At 43.2% G+C, this 20,095-nt stretch overlaps 2 protein-coding genes across 2 annotated transcripts; both read right to left on the reverse strand.

Annotated features, from left to right (window-relative positions):
• Positions 1-6,582: 6,582 nt before the first annotated feature.
• LOC138369942 (uncharacterized) lies at positions 6,583-6,951 on the reverse strand. The gene has a single exon (XM_069333697.1). The coding sequence runs from the start codon at positions 6,949-6,951 to the stop codon at positions 6,583-6,585; it is 369 nt and encodes a 122-aa protein (XP_069189798.1).
• Positions 6,952-6,984: 33 nt separating this feature from the next.
• On the reverse strand, positions 6,985-8,172 carry LOC138369943 (uncharacterized). Its single transcript, XM_069333698.1, has one exon. The coding sequence runs from the start codon at positions 8,170-8,172 to the stop codon at positions 6,985-6,987; it is 1,188 nt and encodes a 395-aa protein (XP_069189799.1).
• Between the last annotated feature and the right edge of the window lie 11,923 nt (positions 8,173-20,095).

Consider the following 20,095-nt stretch of genomic DNA (forward strand, 5'->3'; position numbering starts at 1 on the left):
TCGAAGTCCCAGCAAGCACTGCGATCACTTTATTCTTCTCCTACAGAATTATAGTGCTGCTTTAATTTGAGTTGACATTGTTGTGTTGCAGTCCTTTGGGTATGTAAAGGGGCCTCGTAGCCTGGTGGATAGCGCGCAGGACTCGTAATTCTGTGGCGCGGGTTCGATTCCCGCACGAGGCAGAAACAAATGGGCAAAGTTTCTTTCACCCTGAATGCCCCTGTTACCTAGCAGTAAATAGGTACCTGGGAGTTAAGTCAGCTGTCACGGGCTGCTTCCTGGGGGTGGAGGCCTGGTCTAGGACCGGGCCGCGGGGACACTAAAGCCCCGAAATCATCTCAAGATAACCTCAAGATGTATGTCCCGTACTGGCGTATCGGGTGCTGGAAGTCGTTGAACGTCTTCTTTTCCTGCCAGTTCTAAAGGAACTAATTTCTCTAATGTTTTGAGAGTAGTGTTGCCTCGGCATTTTACTTTCACTATTCTCAAGATGCCCTGGCTGTCTGGATGAACAGAAACTATTTGGCCTATAGGTTACTCTGAGTGAGGCCCATCGCTATCCACCAGAACTATGTCACCAGGGTTCAAGTTAATTCTGTTGTTGGGGTTGTTTGCCCCATAATGATACTCCCTCAGAGCTGTAAGGTATTCTCAAGTCCATACGTCATTCCACCTACTTATCACCCTTGATAGATGTTTGAAACGTTGAACCAAATCACTCTCTCGGACATACAAAGGATCCTCTGGTTCCTCGTCCGTAAGGGACACAAGGGTGTTGAGAGGGCTCCCATACATCAGATGAGCTGGACTTAATGGTTCATGCTGCAAAACATCATCAGAGAGGTAGGTAAGTGGTCAGATATTAACTCATGCTTCTATCTCTATGACTACGGTTTCGAGCTCCTGTAGGTTAATCTTTTGGTGGTGTAGGGTTTTCTGTAGAGAACATTTCACCATACCAATCATGCCTTCATAGAAGCCTCCGAGCCATGGTGCTCTGGGAGGTATGAATTTCCAGTGGCACTGCCGTTGATTTAGGGCCGTGTGTACCTTTGGGTGTGTCCAGATTTTCCTCAGACATGCTTCTCCTGCCACTAAGTTGGACCCATTGCCTGAGATCATTAACTTAGGACAGGATCTACGTGAAGCAAACCTGCGGAAAGCCTGTAAGAATGCTTCGGCACTCATATTGGGAGTCACTTCTAGATGGACTGCTCTTGTTGTGGCACAAGTAAAAAGACTGATATAGGCTTTTACTGGTTTCCTGTCCTTGGTGCCTGTTAGTGTTAGTGCTCCTGTGAAGTAAGTAAGTAAGTAATTATCAAAAGAAGGCACCAAACCGGGAAGGCTATGTAGCACCATCAAATGTGCAGAATAATCAGAGGGCGCTAAATATCACCAAGGATGCCAATACGGGAACAAAAACGCATAAGGCGAACGATATCAAAAGTATCCGAGTCACCAAGAATTCTATTGAGGGACAGGTCACCGCGAGGGGTGGTCGGAAAGCAAGACACACGTTCGTCCTGGAAGTCAGGACATTCAAGAAGGACATGCACGACCGTAAGAGGGACAATGCAACTAGGACAATAAGGAGCAGGGCGGCGCTCCATCAAGTGACCATGGGTTAAGCGAGTATGGCCAATACGCAACCTCGCCAGAGCCGTTTCCCAACGCCGGTTATGATGGTAGGAGGACGGCCACGAGGAAACACAACATTTAAGAGTACATAGTTTGTTACAAGTAACAGACGACCAAGAAACCTGCCAACGGGTAAGGACGGAGGAATGGACAACCGGGTAAAAGTCGGAATATGGAATACCTTTACGAGAGATGGGACAAAAGCGGACAGCTTCCTTGGCGGCAGCATCCGCACGCTCATTTAAAGACACACCAATATGGCTGGGAACCCAACAAAACTCAACCGACTTAAATTTACTGTGAACAAGAAACAGCCAATGCTGGATCTCGACAACTACTGGATGAACCGGATTAAAGGACCCGAGAGCCATGAGGGCACTACGAGAGTCAACAACAACTACAAAGGAAGACTGACAACGTGAAAGCAGGAGACGAAGAGCATAGAGAATAGCATAAAGCTCCGCTGTAAAGATGCTAGTCTCCGGAGGTAAGCGGCATATATAAGTGCGATCAGGAAAAACAACAGAGTAGCCAACACCATCCGCAGACTTAGACCCATCAGTGAAGACAGAAACGGAGCGGGAGTGAGAAGAAAAGTGCTCGAGGAAAAGGCGTTTTAGAACTGTAGGAGGGGTAAAAGCTTTAGTGATACGGGTCAAGGATGTACAAAACCGCGGAAGAGGGACTCTCCACGGGGGCAAAGAAGGAACAACACGAGGAGAAACATTAGAAATACGAACGGAAAGAGAATCCTGTAGGCGAGATAACCGGACAGAAAGAGGGAAGTGGTGAAGAGGAACAGGAACCGCAGGAGGGGTAAAAGTTAAAGCACGACAGACGCGAGAGGAAGCATGTTGCAAGGACCGCGCAAGATAGCGAAGACAGTAGCGATCACGGCGGTCCTGGAGAGACAGGAAGCCAGTGTCAACATACAAGCTAAGGATGGGAGTCGAACGAAAGGCACCAGAACTGAGGCGCAACCCAGTATGGTGCAAAGCATCAAGACGGCGAAGAGTAGAGGGAGAAGCAGAAGAGTAAGCAGGGCAACCATAATCGAGCTTAGATAGGACGAGAGAGGAATGTAAAGCAAGGAGAGTGCGCCTATCTGCCCCCCAAGAAGTATGGGACAAGACCCGAAGGAGGGTAAGGGCCTTAGAGCACTCAACACGGAGGTAAGAGATATGGGGAGACCAAGACAAACGAGTGTCAAGGAATAACCCCAAAAGCTTTGCGGAATCTTTGTATTCAAGGGGATGACCATAAAGTGACAAAGAGGGACGAAGAACGACCCGTTTCCACGTAAAAGTCATGGCACAAGTCTTAGAAGTAGAGAACTTGAAGCCATGATCGGTGGCCCAAGATGACACGGCATCAATTGCAAGTTGAAGCCGGCGCTGAAGGAGAGGCGAATCATCACCCTGACAGCAAAGGGTAAGATCATCGACATAGAGAGCGGAGAAGACACCAGAAGGAAGAGAGGAAAGAAGACCATTGAGGGCAACCAGAAAAAGAGTAGTGCTCAGAACACTACCCTGGGGCACACCTTCGTATTGCTGAAAAGAGGCAGAGAGAGAGCGGTACCAAGGTGCACCCGAAAGAAACGACGAGAGAGGGAGATGACCACGAAGGCCAAAAGAATGAAGTTGAGATAAAATATGATATCGCCAAGTGGTGTCATAAGCCTTTTCCAGGTCAAAAAGGACGGCAACAACGGAGGTCTTCGCAGCAAAAGTAGTATGAATATAGACCTCCAAGTTCACCAGGACATCTGTCGTGCTGCGGCACTTGCGGAAACCAAATTGAGAAGGGGAGAGGAGGTGATGGTGTTCCAGGAACCACATCAGACGAACGTTAACCATACGTTCAAAGAGTTTGCAGACACAACTTGTGAGAGCAATAGGGCGAAAGTCCTCAGGGGAAGTACCCAGAGACCCCGGTTTGCGAACAGGGAGAACAACGGCATCGAGCCAGTCCTCAGGGACTGACGACGACACCCAGATCCGATTATACAGACTCAGTAAATACTGAGACGTGCACGGAGGGAGATGGCGAAGCATCTCATAATGAATACCATCGGAGCCCGCCGCCGTAGAACCGCAGAGAGTCAGGGCAGAACGAAGTTCAGAGAGAGAGAGAAGGGATCATTATAGGGAAGCTGAAGATGAGTGCAGAAATCTAAAGGACGAGACTCAAGGACAGGTTTAGGAAGAAGGAAAGATTGGGGAAGATGAAGACCAGAGCTAACAGAAGAAAAGTGGGAACCCAGTTCGGAAGCGACCTGCAACGGGTCCGCTACAAGAGTATCATGGAGGTGAAGGACCGGTGAAACATCGGGAACGAACTTACTCGCTATCTTGCGGATACACTTCCAGATCTGGGTCAGAGGGGTTTCGGACGTAATATTTGAGACATAAGATGCCCAACATTCACGTTTAGCCGTACGGATGGCCCTACGGGCCACCTCACTCGCTTTCTGAAAGAAAAGAAAAGAATTTGTCGTCTGCCTACGGCGGTGCCTCTTCCAGGCTGCACGCTTACAGCGGACAGCCCTAGCACAGTTCGCATTCCACCAGGGAACGCACTTCCGTGGACCCCGAGAGGAAGAGCGAGGAATAGAGCGGAGGGCAGCGTTGAAGACAGTGTCATGAAAAAGGAGGAGAGCGCGAGAGAGAGGCAGAAGGGAGAGGTCAGAGAGAGCAGCACTGAGGGTAAATAGGTTCCAGTCCGCCTTAGCAAACTGCCACCTAGGGAAAGAGAGGGAAGGGCGAAAAGAGAAAAAGGAAACAAGGATGGGGAAATGATCACTTCCATGGAGGTCATCAAGAACCTGCCACGTGAAAATTAAGTAAAGAGAAGAAGAGCAGAGAGAAAGATCAAGACAAGAAAGGGTGTGAGTCCAAGAGTCCAAATGAGTGGGCTCACCAGAATTCAGAAGAGACAGGGAAGAGTGCTCCTGTGAAATCTACTCCTGAAGTCTCAAAGGGACGAATATGTACAAATCGTTCCTTCGGAAGTGGAGGAGGGCCTGGATAAGGACACACTCTCGCATCATATCTCCGGCAAATAACACAGGATTTAATTATTGATTTCACTGTTTGCCTACCTTGGGGTAGCCAATACTGTTGTCTTAAGTCCGTGAGAGTATCTAATACCCCACCATGCAGAGTGCTGTATTTGTGTATGTGTAACAATTAATTTGCTTACTATTTGGTGACGAGGGAGCAATATTGGATTTTTTGCTTCCAGATCTATGTCAGCATGCTGTAAGCGGCCTCCGCATCTGATTATGTTATAATTGTCGGTGTCTAACCAGAGACCCAGATCACTTTGAAGGTTCTTAGGAACATTGTCAAATTCTGTCATGATTGTGTCTATCTGAGCTCTTTTGACCCTGTACCTTAGGGCACTAGGAAATTTGTGCTTGATTCCTATTTTCTTTAGAAAATCAAACACTACTTGGGTGACACCTATTAGTTTGTTCAGTTCAGAGTACCGAGTACGATCAATTACCAAAGTCCGAGGTAGTTCTGGGTTCTCAGTGGGAACAGTGACATTGGTCACAATGACTTATGGCTTTTGTTCAGGCCACTGGTCGCTGATTAGCCACTGAGGTCCATTGAACCACATCTCTGCCTTTGTTAATTGCTGTAAAGTCAGGCCTCGGGAGAGATAGTCAGCTGGATTCTTTTTGGTGGGTACATATCTTAGTTTATACCCTGCTGACAACTCTCGTATTTCCTTAATGCGGTTACTCACGTAAGGATTCTTACTATTATTTTTTTTAACCCCTGTAACACTGCCTCATTATCTGACCATACCACTGTTTCTTCAAAGTGGATGTTGCTTAACGAGGTAATGCCCCCTTAAGGCCTTGATCAGATAATGAGCCAATCTTACACCTAGCAGTAAGGCTGTTAATTCCAGTTGTGGCAATGATCTTTTCTTTAAAGGTGCCACACTGGCCTTTGATGTTTGCAAATTGGCTTGCCCATTTGAGACCAGGTAAGCTACTGTGCCATAAGCCTTTCCTGAGGCATCACAAAATACATGTAGCTTAATTGGTTCATTTTCATTTACTACTGTGTTCCGAGGGAACTTGACAGACTTTAGGATACTTAAATCTTTCACTAGCCCTTGCCATTTTTCTTGTAAGGTAGGTGTTAGAAGATCATCCCAGTCAATCTTTTGTTGCCAACATTCCTGCATTATCAACTTTCCATTAATTAAGAGTGGACTTAATAGTCCTAATGGATCAAAGGGTTTGCTGACTTGTGAGAGTAATTTTCTCATTGTTAAGTTAGTGGTATCGGGCTCCACCGACTTGATTGTCAACTGATCTGTTGTCGTGTTCCATTCGACGCCTAGTACTTTTGTCCTTTCGGGTACCTGGTAGTCAGGAAATTCAGTTGCGATCAGTTGATTTAATTTGGCATTGTTGGAGACCCACGACTGGAGAGGCATATTAGCTCCCATTAATTCTCAATTGACCTCATGGTATATGTTCAACAGTTTACTCTCACTGTTGGTTGTTCCTTGAAAATTATCCACATACAAGTTTTTACTAATTTCTGTTTTGTTTGGGCTATTGGACTTCTTCAAGTGCATATCTAAAGTAGCTTGAAGCAGAAAAGGTGAAGAAGTGGCCCAAAGCAAAACATTCGGAAACCTGTAAGTGATTAAATCACTGTTTGGATCGTTAGGATCCTTGATCCATAGGAACTTTCTGTAGTTCCGGTCTTCTTCTTGGAGACCTACCCAAAGGAAAGCCTTACTGATGTCAGCCATATATGTATAAGTCCCAATACGGAACTTTAACAGCACGTCGTATAGCCTTTGTGTCAGGCTAGGGCTAGTTTGAAGACAGTCAATTAACGAAATACTACTCTGCCTTATCTTAGCGCTGCAATTAAATACTATCCGTAGTGGGGTAGTAGCAGAATTTTACTGTACAGGGTGGTGTGGCAGGTAGTGCCCTTCCTTTGGGTTATGATTAGTAACAACTTCGATAAATTTGTCATCGAGTTGCTTCTGTATTATTTCATGATGCAACTTTAAGTTCTCAGGTTGTCTTTGTAAGCGCAACACCTGTGATCTTAATTGGTTTTGTGCCATAAAATAGTTCACGGCTAGCTGAAGGTGATTCAGCTTCCATGATAACCTGACCCAGTATTGATTATCTCTGTAGATAACCGAGTCAAGGTATTGTTTGTAAGTCCAGTCATCATCTGGGCTAGGTTGTTCAGGGACAATGCCGAGAGTTGCCAAGTCCCATAGTTTATGTACAGGGGGATCAAGCTCATCCTCGGACATGTCTCTGAGTTGCAGAGGAGACTGTTCTCCTAGTCATGCAACCATTACTGGGTTGGCATGTTGGTGGTCTACAGGTGCGGGTTGTTTCAGCCATGATACTGGGCCTGTTAGCAAATAACCACCTGCAGATGGTAACAAGTTCATTCCTTGTTTTTCTTCCTTTCCTTTGATAAACTTATGGTGGACATCTGATCCACTAAGGATTCCAATATTGGAAAGGTGGTCTGATGTGATTTTATCAGCCAAATGGATTCCCTTTTCTTTCAGGAATTTGGCTGGTGTCCCTAGACCATATACATACAGGTCTGTTGGGAATCTATCTATTACCAGAGCTTGTATCTTTCGGACATAACCTCCTAAACGTACTTTGGGTTGTACTACCCTGAAGACTCGGGCACCTGTGTTAGTCAGGAATTTTGCTAAGTCTATTCGTGTCTCTCTTACAGGTGTAAGTTTCAGAGCATCTACCAACCCCTTTGATATAAAAGTCATTTGGTATCCTTGGTCAAATAATCCATGTACGGTGGCTTTGGACTCTCCATTTATAATGATCAATTGAGCAGTGGGTAAAGTTGATTTATGATCAGACCTTGTTGACAAGACACTTATGTCAGGTAACACAGTACAAAGCTGTTCTGAAGTGGTAGTTCCTTCCTCCTCCTGTGGTTTGGCAATCTTTGTACTTGAGTCCCCACAAAGTGCTGTATGGTGTTGACCCTCATGGCACCTATTGCAGGTGCGTATTTGAGTTGTACAGGTGTCGGGATTGTGTGCTCTTATACACTTGGTACATTTACGTAACTCCTTGAGTCGTTTTATGCGTGTAGCACGATCGGGGTAAACTTTGCAATAGTATATGGAATGTGGTTGTTCACAGAACACACATGGTTTCCAGACGTTAACAGCATCTTGGGGAGTCACTGATTTGGGTGACACGTTAACTGTAGGTTTGGAGCGACCAACTGCATATGTGCCCATACTGCCTTGTTTCCACTTTGGGGAGAGGGAAATTCTTTTAAATTTGTTTGGAGTACTGTTTGTACTCTGTTGTTTACTATTAGTGGTAGACAAATGATTAGATGTCCCTTTTCCATCTGGGTTATCTCTTTGTCTCTCTATTACGGAATGCAAACCTTCGCTTATCTCCTTTACAGTCAGAGAAGACTTGTTATATAAGACAAACAACTTATCCAGTACGTCACTGGGTAATTTGCATTTCATATGGACTTGGATTATCCAATCAGATTCGTCCAGGTTCACTTTATTTTTAAGTGCCTTGAGCAAGGACTCAAGCTCCAATCTAAATGTTTGGAGTGAGTCAGCTGTACTATTTGGAGGGTTAATGTCCAACAGCTTATGGGTTAGAAGTCTGATAGTCCATGCAAATATGTAAATTTTGTTGTCTTTGCTACATTGGCATTAGAATGCACAGAATCAACAAATTTGTTCCAGAAGTTGTCCCAACTCTCGTCCTCTGTACCAGAGAAAGTAGGGAGACTGAGTGATGGCAATTTGACTTCTGGTTGTGTCTGGTTTTGGGAAGCTGTGGCTGCAGTATTTGTATTGGCCTTATGTGTGGTTATTAAATCGTCAAAGTGTTGTAACTTTGCATTGGTACAGGCCTCGGAACAATAAGAGTGCTTGTTGTAAGTTCTGTTTGCTATGAGCCGAGATTGAAAAAGTTAGGCTAGAAAAATGTATATGAAGTGTCTTCCTGTTATAATTAATGTATATGTAAATATTGTGTAAAATATTGCACTAATGTTATATATATATATAGATATCCTAATCAGGATCTTGAATCCGGTTCGTTGAGGACCATAAATTATGTGGGAATATCCTGGCAGCTTAATTCCTTTTTATTCTGTATTCTGTTATTCTATTATTCTGTTATTCCTTTTTATCTCTGTATGCATAAGGAGTAAATATACACTCATTGGCAACCTTCTCATCCATGGTGGGGCCATAGGGAGGTCCCAGCCCTCTGTCACCTCGTGTGTCCGATTGAGTGCGGACTGTGTCGACGCGCGCTCCATTATCATTCCTGGAATAGCGCATTGTTGCATCTACTGCACAAACTCTTATAAAGAGATAGTGCCAGAAGATAAGAGCAGCAAATCTGGCACTCGGTCGCCGTCTTTATCAGTAAAAGAAAGCCGCTTGAGCGCGAATAAGAGTAATATCCAGTGAGAGATGGTGGCGCACCGACACCTCCTCAACCTTCCTCACACACCACCTCAACCTTCCTCACACACCACCTCTACCTTCCTCACACCCTCCTCAACCTTCCTCACACACCTCCTCAACCTTCCTCACACACCACCTCTACCTTCCTCACACCCTCCTCAACCTTCCTCACACACCTCCTCAACCTTCCTCACACACCACCTCAACCTTCCTCACACACCACCTCTACCTTCCTCACACCCTCCTCAACCTTCCTCACACACAACCTCAACCTTCCTCACACACCACCTCAACCTTCCTCACACCCTCCTCAACCTTCCTCACACACCACCTCAACCTTCCTCACACACCACCTCTACCTTCCTCACACCCTCCTCAACCTTCCTCACACACCTCCTCAACCTTCCTCACACACCACCTCAACCTTCCTCACACACCACCTCAACCTTCCTCACACACCACCTCAACCTTCCTCACACACCTCCTCAACCTTCCTCACACACCACCTCAACCTTCCTCACACCCTCCACAACCTTCCTCACACACCTCCTCAACCTTCCTCACACACCACCTCAACCTTCCTCACACACCACCTCAACCTTCTTCACACCCTCCTCAACCTTCCTCACACACAACCTCAACCTTCCTCACACACCACCTCAACCTTCCTCACACACCACCTCAACCTTCCTCACACACCTCCTCAACCTTCCTCACACACCACCTCAAATTTCCTCACACACCACCTCAACCTTCCTCACACACCTCCTCAACCTTCCTCACACACCACCTCAACCTTCCTCACACACAACCTCAACCTTCTTCACACCCTCCTCAACCTTCCTCACACACCACCTCAACCTTCCTCACACACCACCTCAACCTTCCTCACACACAACCTCAACCTTCTTCACACCCTCCTCAACCTTCCTCACACACCTTCCTCAACCCTCCTAGACCCTCCTCACACACCTTCCTAGACCTCCCTCCCTACAACAAGCCGAGACAGGCTCCAGAGGAAGGTGATCCAGCAATCATGCAAGTGCCTACTAGTGCCAAATGCAGTGCCACCTTGAGGACCCACAATTCGGACCAATTTCAATAGGTTAGATGTTTCAGTGTTATAATTTGATATTTGGTAATAATTGTAATATGTATGTGCAGGATATATATATATATATATATATATATATATATATATATATATATATATATATATATATATATATATATATATATATATATATATATATATATATATATATAATAATTTTTTTTTTTTTACAATTTTTCTCAAATTTGTATTTCGTTTGTTATCTGGGGATTTGCATGGAACTTGCACACCTTGCTCAACGGATGCGTATCTGCAAGGGTGCCAATTATGAACGAAATCGATAGACGTCAAGCTCAGCTACAGGTGGCCAAACTTTGATCTTATTTTACTCAGGTAAGTAATTTACAACTTCAAGGTACGTCATAGCTTTCATTTATTAATCAATTTACATGCAAATTACACATTATATGTAGAGTTTGTGCTTCTACAAACCGATGAAAACATTTTAGTCAAAAGTCCATTTGTTGATTTTAAAAAAAATTATAAACATCATATATTGCATATTTTTGGAAGGGTAACTTTGAATAATTATATTATTGCACTAAACACTTTTTTTTATAAAACTGCTATCATCAATCCTTTATTATATGCTAATTTTAATATCTGAGTGTTATAGAAATGATTTTAGTTGACACATGTGTTCCCTGACATTGTTTGCAAATGTTGAAAATTCGTTGCATAATACGTTGTGTATTTGTTATCTCCTTTTCTGTTTAAGGTGTGATGATGAAACTTGGACCAGTTGCAGCCCTTTCTATAACCATTTCATAAATAAATTTATAAACAAATTGAACAACTTTTACTTTACCGTAATTAGCCACCTGAAGGTGGCCATCCTCTATGTGATTCAGAAACCTTGGCAGGATTTTCCTATCTGTCCTCTTCGGGCAAAGGAGACATTGGAGGCGGACATAAATGTCTTGCAGGAACTGTTGGTCATCTCTTGAAGTTGGACAAGCACGATGGGATGGTGAAATCTAGGCAGGTTTGTCCTGTCTGTCCTCCTCGTGCAAAGGAGACATTGGGGGCGGTACATAAATGTCTTGCTTGAACTGTAGGTTATCACGTGAAATTGGACAAGCACGCTGGGATGGTGAAATCTTGACAGGGTTTTCCTGTCTGTCCTCCTCGTGCAAAGGAGACATTGGAGGCAGTACATAAATGTCTTGCAGGAACTGTAAGTCATCTCATGAAATTGGACAAGCACGCTGGGATGGTGAAATCTTGACAGGGTTTTCCTGTCTCTCCTTCTCGTGCAAAGGAAACATTGGAGGCTGTACATAAATGTCTTGCAGGAACTGTAGGTCAACACTTGAAGGTGGCCACGCCCGATGAGATGCAGAAACGTTGGCAGGTTTTTCCTGTCTCTCCTCCTCGTGCAAAGGAGACATTGGAGGAGGCAGTACAGAAATGTCTTGCAGGAACTGTAGGTAATCACGTGAAGTTGGACAAGCACGATGGGATGGTGAAATCTTGGCACGTTTTTCCTGTCTGAACTCGTGCAAAGGAGACATTGGAGGCGGTACATAAATGTCTTGCAGGAACTGTAGGTAGTCGCGTGAAGTCGGACAAGCACGTTGGGATGGTGAAATCTTGGCAGATTTTTCCTGTCTGTTCTCGTGCAAAGGAGACTTTGGAGGTGGTACATAAATGTCTTGCAGGAACTGTATGTCATCTCTTGAAGTTAGACAAGCACGATGAGATGCAGAAACGTTGGCAGGTTTTTCCTGTCTGTCCTCGTGCAAAGGAGACATTGGAGGCGGTACATAAATGTCTTGCTTGAACTGTAGGTTATCACGTGAAATTGGACAAGCACGCTGGGATGGTGAAATCTTGACAGGGTTTTCCTGTCTGTCCTCCTCGTGCAAAGGAGACATTGGAGGCAGTACATAAATGTCTTGCAGGAACTGTAAGTCATCTCGTGAAATTGGACAAGCACGATGGGATGGTGAAATCTAGACAGGTTTTTCCTGTCTGTTCTCCTCGTGCAAAGGAGACATTGGTGGCGGTACACAGAGGTCTTGAAGGAACTGTAGGTCATCACTTGAAGGTAGCCAAGCTCGATGAGATGCAGAAACCTTGGCCGGATTTTCCTGTCTGTCGCCATCGTGCAAAGGAGATATTGGAGGCGGTACATAAATGTCTTGCAGGAACTGTAGGTAATCACGTGAAGTTGGACAAGCACGATGGGATGGTGAAATCTTGGCAGGTTTTTCCTTGTCTGTCCTCCTTGTGCAAAGGAGACATTGGTGGCGATACATAAATGTCTTGCAGGAACTGTAGGTCATCACCTGAAAGTATCCAACCTCGATGGGATGGTGAAATCTTGGCAGGTTTTTCTTGTCTGTCCTCCTCGTGCAAAGGAGACATTGGAGGCGGTACATAAATGTCTTGCAGGAACTTTAGGTAATCACGTGAAGTTGGACAAGCACGATGGGATGGAGAAATCTTGGCAGTTTTTTCCTGTCTGTCCTCGTGCAAAGGAGACATTGGAGGCGGTACAGAAATGTCTTGCAGGAACTGTAGATAATCACGTGAAGTTGGACAAGCATGATGGAATGGTGAAATATTGGCAGGGTTTTCCTGTCTGAACTCCTCGTGCAAAGGAGACATTGGAGGTGTTATATAGAGGTCTTGCAGGAACTGTAGGCCATCACCTGACGGTATCCAACTAAGATGGGATGGTGAAATCTTTTCAGGTTTTTCCTGTCTCTCCTTCTCGTGCAAAGGAGACATTGGTGGCGGTACACAGAGGTCTTGAAGGAACTGTAAGTCATCACGTGAAGGTGGCCGAGCCCGATGAGATGCAGAAACCTTGGCCTGATTTTCCTGTCTGTCGCCATCGTGCAAAGGAGACATTGGAAGCGGTACATAGATGTCTTGCAGGAAATGTAGGTCATCACGTGAAGTTGGACAAGCACGATGGGATGGTGAAATCTTGGCAGGTTTTTCCTGTCTGTCCTTCTCGTGCAAAGGAGACATTGGTGGCGATACATAGAGGTCTTGCAGGAACTGTAGGCCATCACCTGAAGGTGTCCAACCACGATGGGATGGCAGGTTTTTCCTGTCTCTCCTTCTCGTGCAAAGGAGACATTGGTGGCGGTCCATAAATGTCTTGCAGGAACTGTAGGTCATCACCTGAAAGTATCCAACCTCGATGGGATGGCGAAATCTTGGCAGGTTTTTCTTGTCTGTCCTCCTCGTGCAAAGAAAATAAAGGTACATAAATGTCTTGAAGGAACTGTAGGTCATCACGTGAAGTAGGACAAGCATGTTGGGATGGTGAAATCTTGGCAGGTTTTTCCTGTCTCTCCTCCTCGTGCAAAGGAGACATTGGAGGCGGTGCAGAAATGTCTTGCAGGAACTGCAGGTAATCACTTGAAGTTGGACAAGCATGATGGGATGGTGAAATATTGGCAGGGTTTTTCTGTCTGAACTCCTCGTGCAAAGGAGACATTGGAGGTGGTATATAGAGGTCTTGCAGGAACTGTAGGTCATCATTCCCTGAATTTAACTGAACATGCTGGCTTTGCTGTGGCAACATATTATTTGAAGGATATAGGAGCACGGAGGCCAGCGGGGAAGTGTGCCTCTTTTGCAAATTGTTTACATTTGTAAAGTTCATGAGGCAATCAACAGCTTTCCGTCCCTTCCGTTCCAAGCTCTCGTAACACATCTCGACATCGCCCTCATTCACAGATGAGATAAGAGGTCGGTTATACAGTTCTTGCTGAAACAACATATTGTTCACTGAAGAAGGAACATACAGGCTTTGAACGGGTAGCATATTAAATGAAGAAGACGGTGTTTTAAAGTTCATGAGACGATCTAGTGCACTCCTTCCAATCCGTTCAAGCTTCTCGTACTTCAGAATGCAACGTTCGTTATCTTTACAATTCAGATTCTTCTCTTGACAAATGTCGACATCTCTTAAAGCGTCGAGTTTGGAGTGGGAGAAGTTGAACCTCATCTTCTGTTCCTTGTGAACACGCGACTTGTTTGCAGCGCCACAACCTTGAATAATTGAACTGCTGTTGTGCTTCACTTTAGCTTCCATCCTTACGAGACTCAGACAGGAGACTGGATGGTGAAACTTGAAAACGTTCATAGAGCTGGCAAGTAGGGGATGGAAGAACGGGGCGAGGCTGCAGAAATCTTGAGCAAGGATCCAGGGATGAGGTGAAGAGGGGAGATGAAACATCTGTGGCCCAACCACCGCGGATTTGAACTTGATCAGATGGAAGTTGAATTGAGTAGGGTGTCATTTGCAGTACACACAGGGGCTGGGAACGCAAGCAGCTGGCAGTGGAGGTTTGATGTCAGATGTTGATGTTAAGTCAGTTCGTTAGTAGTCTTCTTCCTTGTTGATTTCACCAAACTTTGATCGTTGGTCTTCTTTTTGGGCTTGTCGGTCTTGGTGGTCACGTTTCGTGTTGATGCTTGGAGGTGATCTTTCCTTGGGGGTGATGGTGTTCCAACAGATACGTCTTCATACGATTCATCAGATGAGTGAAGAGCAGGGGTGTTGACACGCTGGGTTAGAGTTCTTGAAGGTTGATGTCTTGAAAGTTGAGTTCTTGGAGGTTGAGTAGCAGTGGTAGGTACTGCAGCAGAAGGGGCTGCATAGTAGGTACCCTCTATAGGGTCACACCAAGGGTCGATTGCAGCGGAATTCGTCACTGAGACGGGTGAAGGGACAGAAGCAGCTGGAGAAGCGTGTGGAGCAGGAGCCGACAGTATGTCTGAAAGCGTGGCCGCGTTCACAGTGATGTCATGGTTAGTAACTGGAACTGTTGCAGAAGTGGGGGTCACAGGAGGCAGAGTCTTGTGAGCTAAGGGTAACAGAAAAGGATCTGAAGTCTGCATTGCAGTGGCGGAATCGTCGTCGTCGGATGTAGAATCGGCATCCTCTACAGGGTCAGTTGTTGTTGGAAATTTCCAACACTAATACAATACTATTGTATTATTATAAACTAGTATTAAAATATACTAATTACTGTAGTTACTATAATTTACTAACAGTAGTGTTCACATGAACTAATTATTATATCTGTATAAGAATACTGGAATTTTTACGAAACCAAGCGCCAGTATTGCGTCAGATTCTACCTAGTTAAACACATTTATATCCAGTGTGTTAGAGAATTGAATGTGATTCTCTAAAATCATCAGTATTCCGTGTGATAATTATTTACGGATAATATAACTCCCAAATAATTCCAAATCGAGAGTTTTTAGTTACAATTGTTATCAAGTAATAATTTTACCGTCATGCGTGAATGCCATGGAGAAAACTAAAATCTTCTGCATTTCTTGTTTACTACTGTAAGACGAGAAAGTAATAATATTTAACTCCCTGGAATTACAACCCAGTCTTTATTAAAGCATTTCAGCCACAATTGCGTGAAATAATATTATTCGTGATAAATAATTTCTGTGGCGAATGCGGGACGCTAGTGGGTGAGGGGGAGAAGCCATTGTTGTTGGTGTTTACGAGACGCCTGAGTGCGGCGTGAAGTCTCGTGTTGCGGAATTGAGCAACAAGGTCCTGGTGTCAGAGTCTGGGACACGTGACGTTGAAGTTATCAGCAAGAATTACCCTGGTACTCAACATAGAACTAGTTAATATTGTTCTACGTGATCTGCAGTGAACGGCCAACTAATAACGAGTCGACATTCAAGCCAAGCTATCAACCACGTGTACGCCATAGCGAGAGTTGGAGCTTGGGATGCGGTTTCGGCAAGCTTCAACATAATCTGTACCCCTTTGCTAAGTATATAATTCCCTTTTGATGCATCATTAGAGATTGTATATGTCGGGGCAGCTTGTCGTTAGATCGAGCGACCTTAACAAAACCCATGTTAGTACCATAACTAATTTGTTTTTCCATTTTCTTGAATATAGATATTTCAGTAGCCTAGTTCAATGCTACGTAATATCCCTTAAATTACAGCTCGCATGTGAAGAGTCCACGAGCTGTTACCTTACTCCGTGTTATTCTTCTCCCAGTGTTTCTACGAGGAATTCCGGAGATCCCGAGGATGAGTCGTAAATGATGTCATTGAAATCGTCTTAAAGCTAAGACCTTTCGTATTCATTTATTTACTTTAAAATTCATTACTTCTATATTCTAATATTTAATTGGATGCTGATCATGTACACTGGAGATAATACGTGTTTATTAGAATGATTAATTTCTGATGTTAATGATCTTTATAATTACTGGTGATAATCTTCTATAGATTTCTTTAATTTGGTCATAAGATTAGTTATTACACAATGAACTGGTGCACGAACCACACTAGTTCCTAGACGTATATGAAGTTCTAGCAATAACCCCCCAATGTAGGTGTTTGAGGCTTTGATTCAAGTTAATTATCTATACAGCCCATTAATTAGTTAAGTGATTATACTTCCTAATATTTAACCATAGACACTGATTCTTCCTGGAGTCTCTAATGATCACTTTTTATTAGTTTCCCTCTTTTCTTAAAAGCGGGTGGTCCTTCGTAATTACTTTCATTAATTTAATAATTAAATAAATAGAGTCAAGCCCTAAATGTCCCACATTATGGTCCTTATCGAACTAAATAAACATAAAATATAAATATACCTACTAATTAGTAATAACTAATCACCGTGTGAAGTAGTCTAGACTAACCATTTTAATTAATTGTGTCTACCGACAGCGTAACACATAGGTTAGCCTAAGTCACACCAAGTCATTGCTACTTACACCTCATGTATAAGGTAGCACTCGTGGGACACAGTCAATTACCCACAACACTTAGACCTATACCTCATACTGAAGTAAGAATCTTTAGGTCACCAGGAGCAACAGCTCATAACTTTCATAACAATTCCACACTAACACCTGCGTTAGAGTGGCCTCACCATCTAACCATTATTTATTTAGGTGGTAATGACATCCGTCCTACTCGTCATCCAGCCGAGGTGATCAATCACCTTAAAACCATAATTTCTTCATTTAAGCTCATCAGCAGTTCGGTAGTATCCACATTAGTGGAACCTCGCCAACTGAGTCATGATAATCGTTGGGGAGTAACACCAGAATATTACCAGAGAGCTGCCAAATACATAAACTTTAGGCTGAAAAAACGAGTAAGATTGGATGCCACTTATATCCAATTTACAGCCAGACCATATAGACAAAACCTGGCAAGAGATGTGTACACCTGTCAGGTGAGTCTAGGTCACATGTAGTTGACAAATTGATCAACACAATCAATTATCACAAACGGCTGTGGCTAGCAAGCCAAATTTAACTGTAAATAACTGTTTTCACTTGTGTGTGCAAGTGCACAATTATAAACTATAAAATCCAAAAAAACAAAACAAAAATACAGCACAATTATATTCACATTACTGCACCACAATAATCTTTACCAATCTTATTAGGTAGAAATTTAGGCTGTGATTGTACTGAATTTGGCACAAACACAGACTAAATAAATTTGTAGTTTCTTAGGTAGAAATTATCACAACTAGACTTGAGCTAGTTAGTAGTTCATGTATTATACCCTTTGTGCTGACCCTATCAAGGGTGGGATTAAACTTTGAGATAACTCTGATTAGAGTATATCCATATTATTTCATCTTGTACTCATTATTTGTGTGTATCTATTTTGAGTATTGCTGGATGATCACCATTACATCTAATGGTGATATAGAAGAGCTAACCGGACGAGAGTTAATGGTGAAGTTCAAGCAGTGCTCAAAATTACTAGCTACTTGTTGTTAGGTAGGAACATTTAACCTCGAGTGAGGTAGAGTATAATTTAGCCACATTAAATTAGGCTATACTTAATATTACTTGTCAACCAATGAACAAGTACCCAAGCTTCATTAGTAATACTTATTCAGATCCCATGAAGTTTGGACTTAACCCATCATGGCTACTCCTGAACAATTAAGGAGAACCTATATTGGCCTCAAAGGTCATTTAACCAGACTAATTAACAAGTCTGAGGGCTTGTCTAAAGCAACTCCCATTGATTCTTATCAATTAGAAACATCAGTGAGAGTGGCTGATCTGAAATTTGATCAAGTTAAATCTACAAGTCAGTCTTATCTTGATCTACTGAATACCATAGAAACTGATCCTGATGAATTGGATCGAATTATAGTAGATATTTCCCAGTATGAAGATGAGACTCAAGATAGACTTTACATGCTATCCAATCTAGTAACACAATCTAAATCTAATACAAATAATGCTATGTCTCAATCCAGTAACCAATTACCTGAGGTTCGTTTACCTACTTTAGACTTACCTACATTTACAGGGCTGGATACAGAAAATTGGGACAACTTTTGGACTTCATTTGAAGTTCATATACATAAGAAATCGTCTCTTGACAAGATTTCTAAATTCTCATACCTGCTTAGTCTTCTCGAAGGAGAGGCTAAAAAGGTCATAAATAACCTAGCTCTCACTGAGAGTAATTATGAGGAAGCTATAAAACTGCTAAAGTTGAACTATTGCAACAAGGAGTTGAGTATAGCTAACCTTTATTACCAGTTGCTAGATCTGAATGCACCAAGTAACAGACCAGACTCACTTCAAAGCTTCAGGCTAGAAGTAGAGTCTCTAGTGAAGGCCTTAGGTACTAAAGTTGATATACCAGCCTCAGAATGGTCAATCAAGTTACTTTTGCAGAGGAAATTACCTCGAAATATCTTAGCAGAAATTTGCTCACACTATAAAACCGAGTTTCTCACTCATGACCAAATATTCGAGGGACTGAGAATAACGGTTAACAGGTTGAAGACCCATGATAAGATTAAACCTGAGTCTAAACCACCTAATATTGACACTTCAGTCAAAACCAAACCGACTTTAAATAAGTCTAATAAATATAAACCTAGGACTGCTCCATCCACTGGAAAGAGGAGTGGTAATGTAGGTACTTATTCAGTATCTCCTTCTGATGTAACCAATGACTTGTCTGCTAAAGAGACCAAGTCAAACAGAGAGAGAAGGTGTCTGTTTTGTAGTCAAGGACATGCCACCTACCAATACCCTGTTTATCCTAACTTTAATACCAGGATTAAACGGTTACAAGAAATACACAGGTGCACCAAGTGCATGGGCTCTCATGATCACAAAAAATGTGTAGTGCAACTACGTTCATGCAGTAGATGCAACCAAGGTGTACATCACTATGCCTTATGTAGAAAAACTTCTACCCAATCTATGACAACTGGGGAGAATTCCACGAATTCTACCACAGTACAATATTGCAAAGTACATCAAGAAATAAATGTACTTGCTACTGACTAAGGCAATAATAGTACTCTGCCTACAGCTCAACTTAGACTAATAAACAGGAAATCTAGAGTTAACACTAGAGGTCTTTTTGATCAAGGATCACAGAAAACCTTCATTACACAACAATTAGTCGAGCAGTTAAAATTAAAACCTGCCAAAAGTGTGAGATTGAATATTTCTGGTTTCTTGACTAATAGTGGACCTCGTGAATACCAAGTAGTTAAGGTATTAGTGAGACTTGGATCTTCCACTAGTCAAATACAAGCGGTAGTAGTAGACAAACTTCCGACAGACCTGCAGGTCACAGGATTAGCTCGCACTGCGAAATATCTTAAACGAAACCGCATGAGGCTAGCCGATTACAAAATAAATTCTGACTGCCTCACTGATGTTGGAATACTTATAGGCGCTGACCATTATTATAAATTTATAACGGGATGCACCAGACAACACGGAATGAATTTGTTGACATCTGCTGGAGGCAAATTGCTTACTGGACCGGTGCTTTTCCAACAAAATCCAGCGTCAACCAACCAACAATCTAACAATA

Source organism: Procambarus clarkii, chromosome 30 (genome assembly GCF_040958095.1).
Source record: "Procambarus clarkii isolate CNS0578487 chromosome 30, FALCON_Pclarkii_2.0, whole genome shotgun sequence".
NCBI classification, from domain to species: Eukaryota; Metazoa; Arthropoda; class Malacostraca; order Decapoda; family Cambaridae; genus Procambarus; species Procambarus clarkii.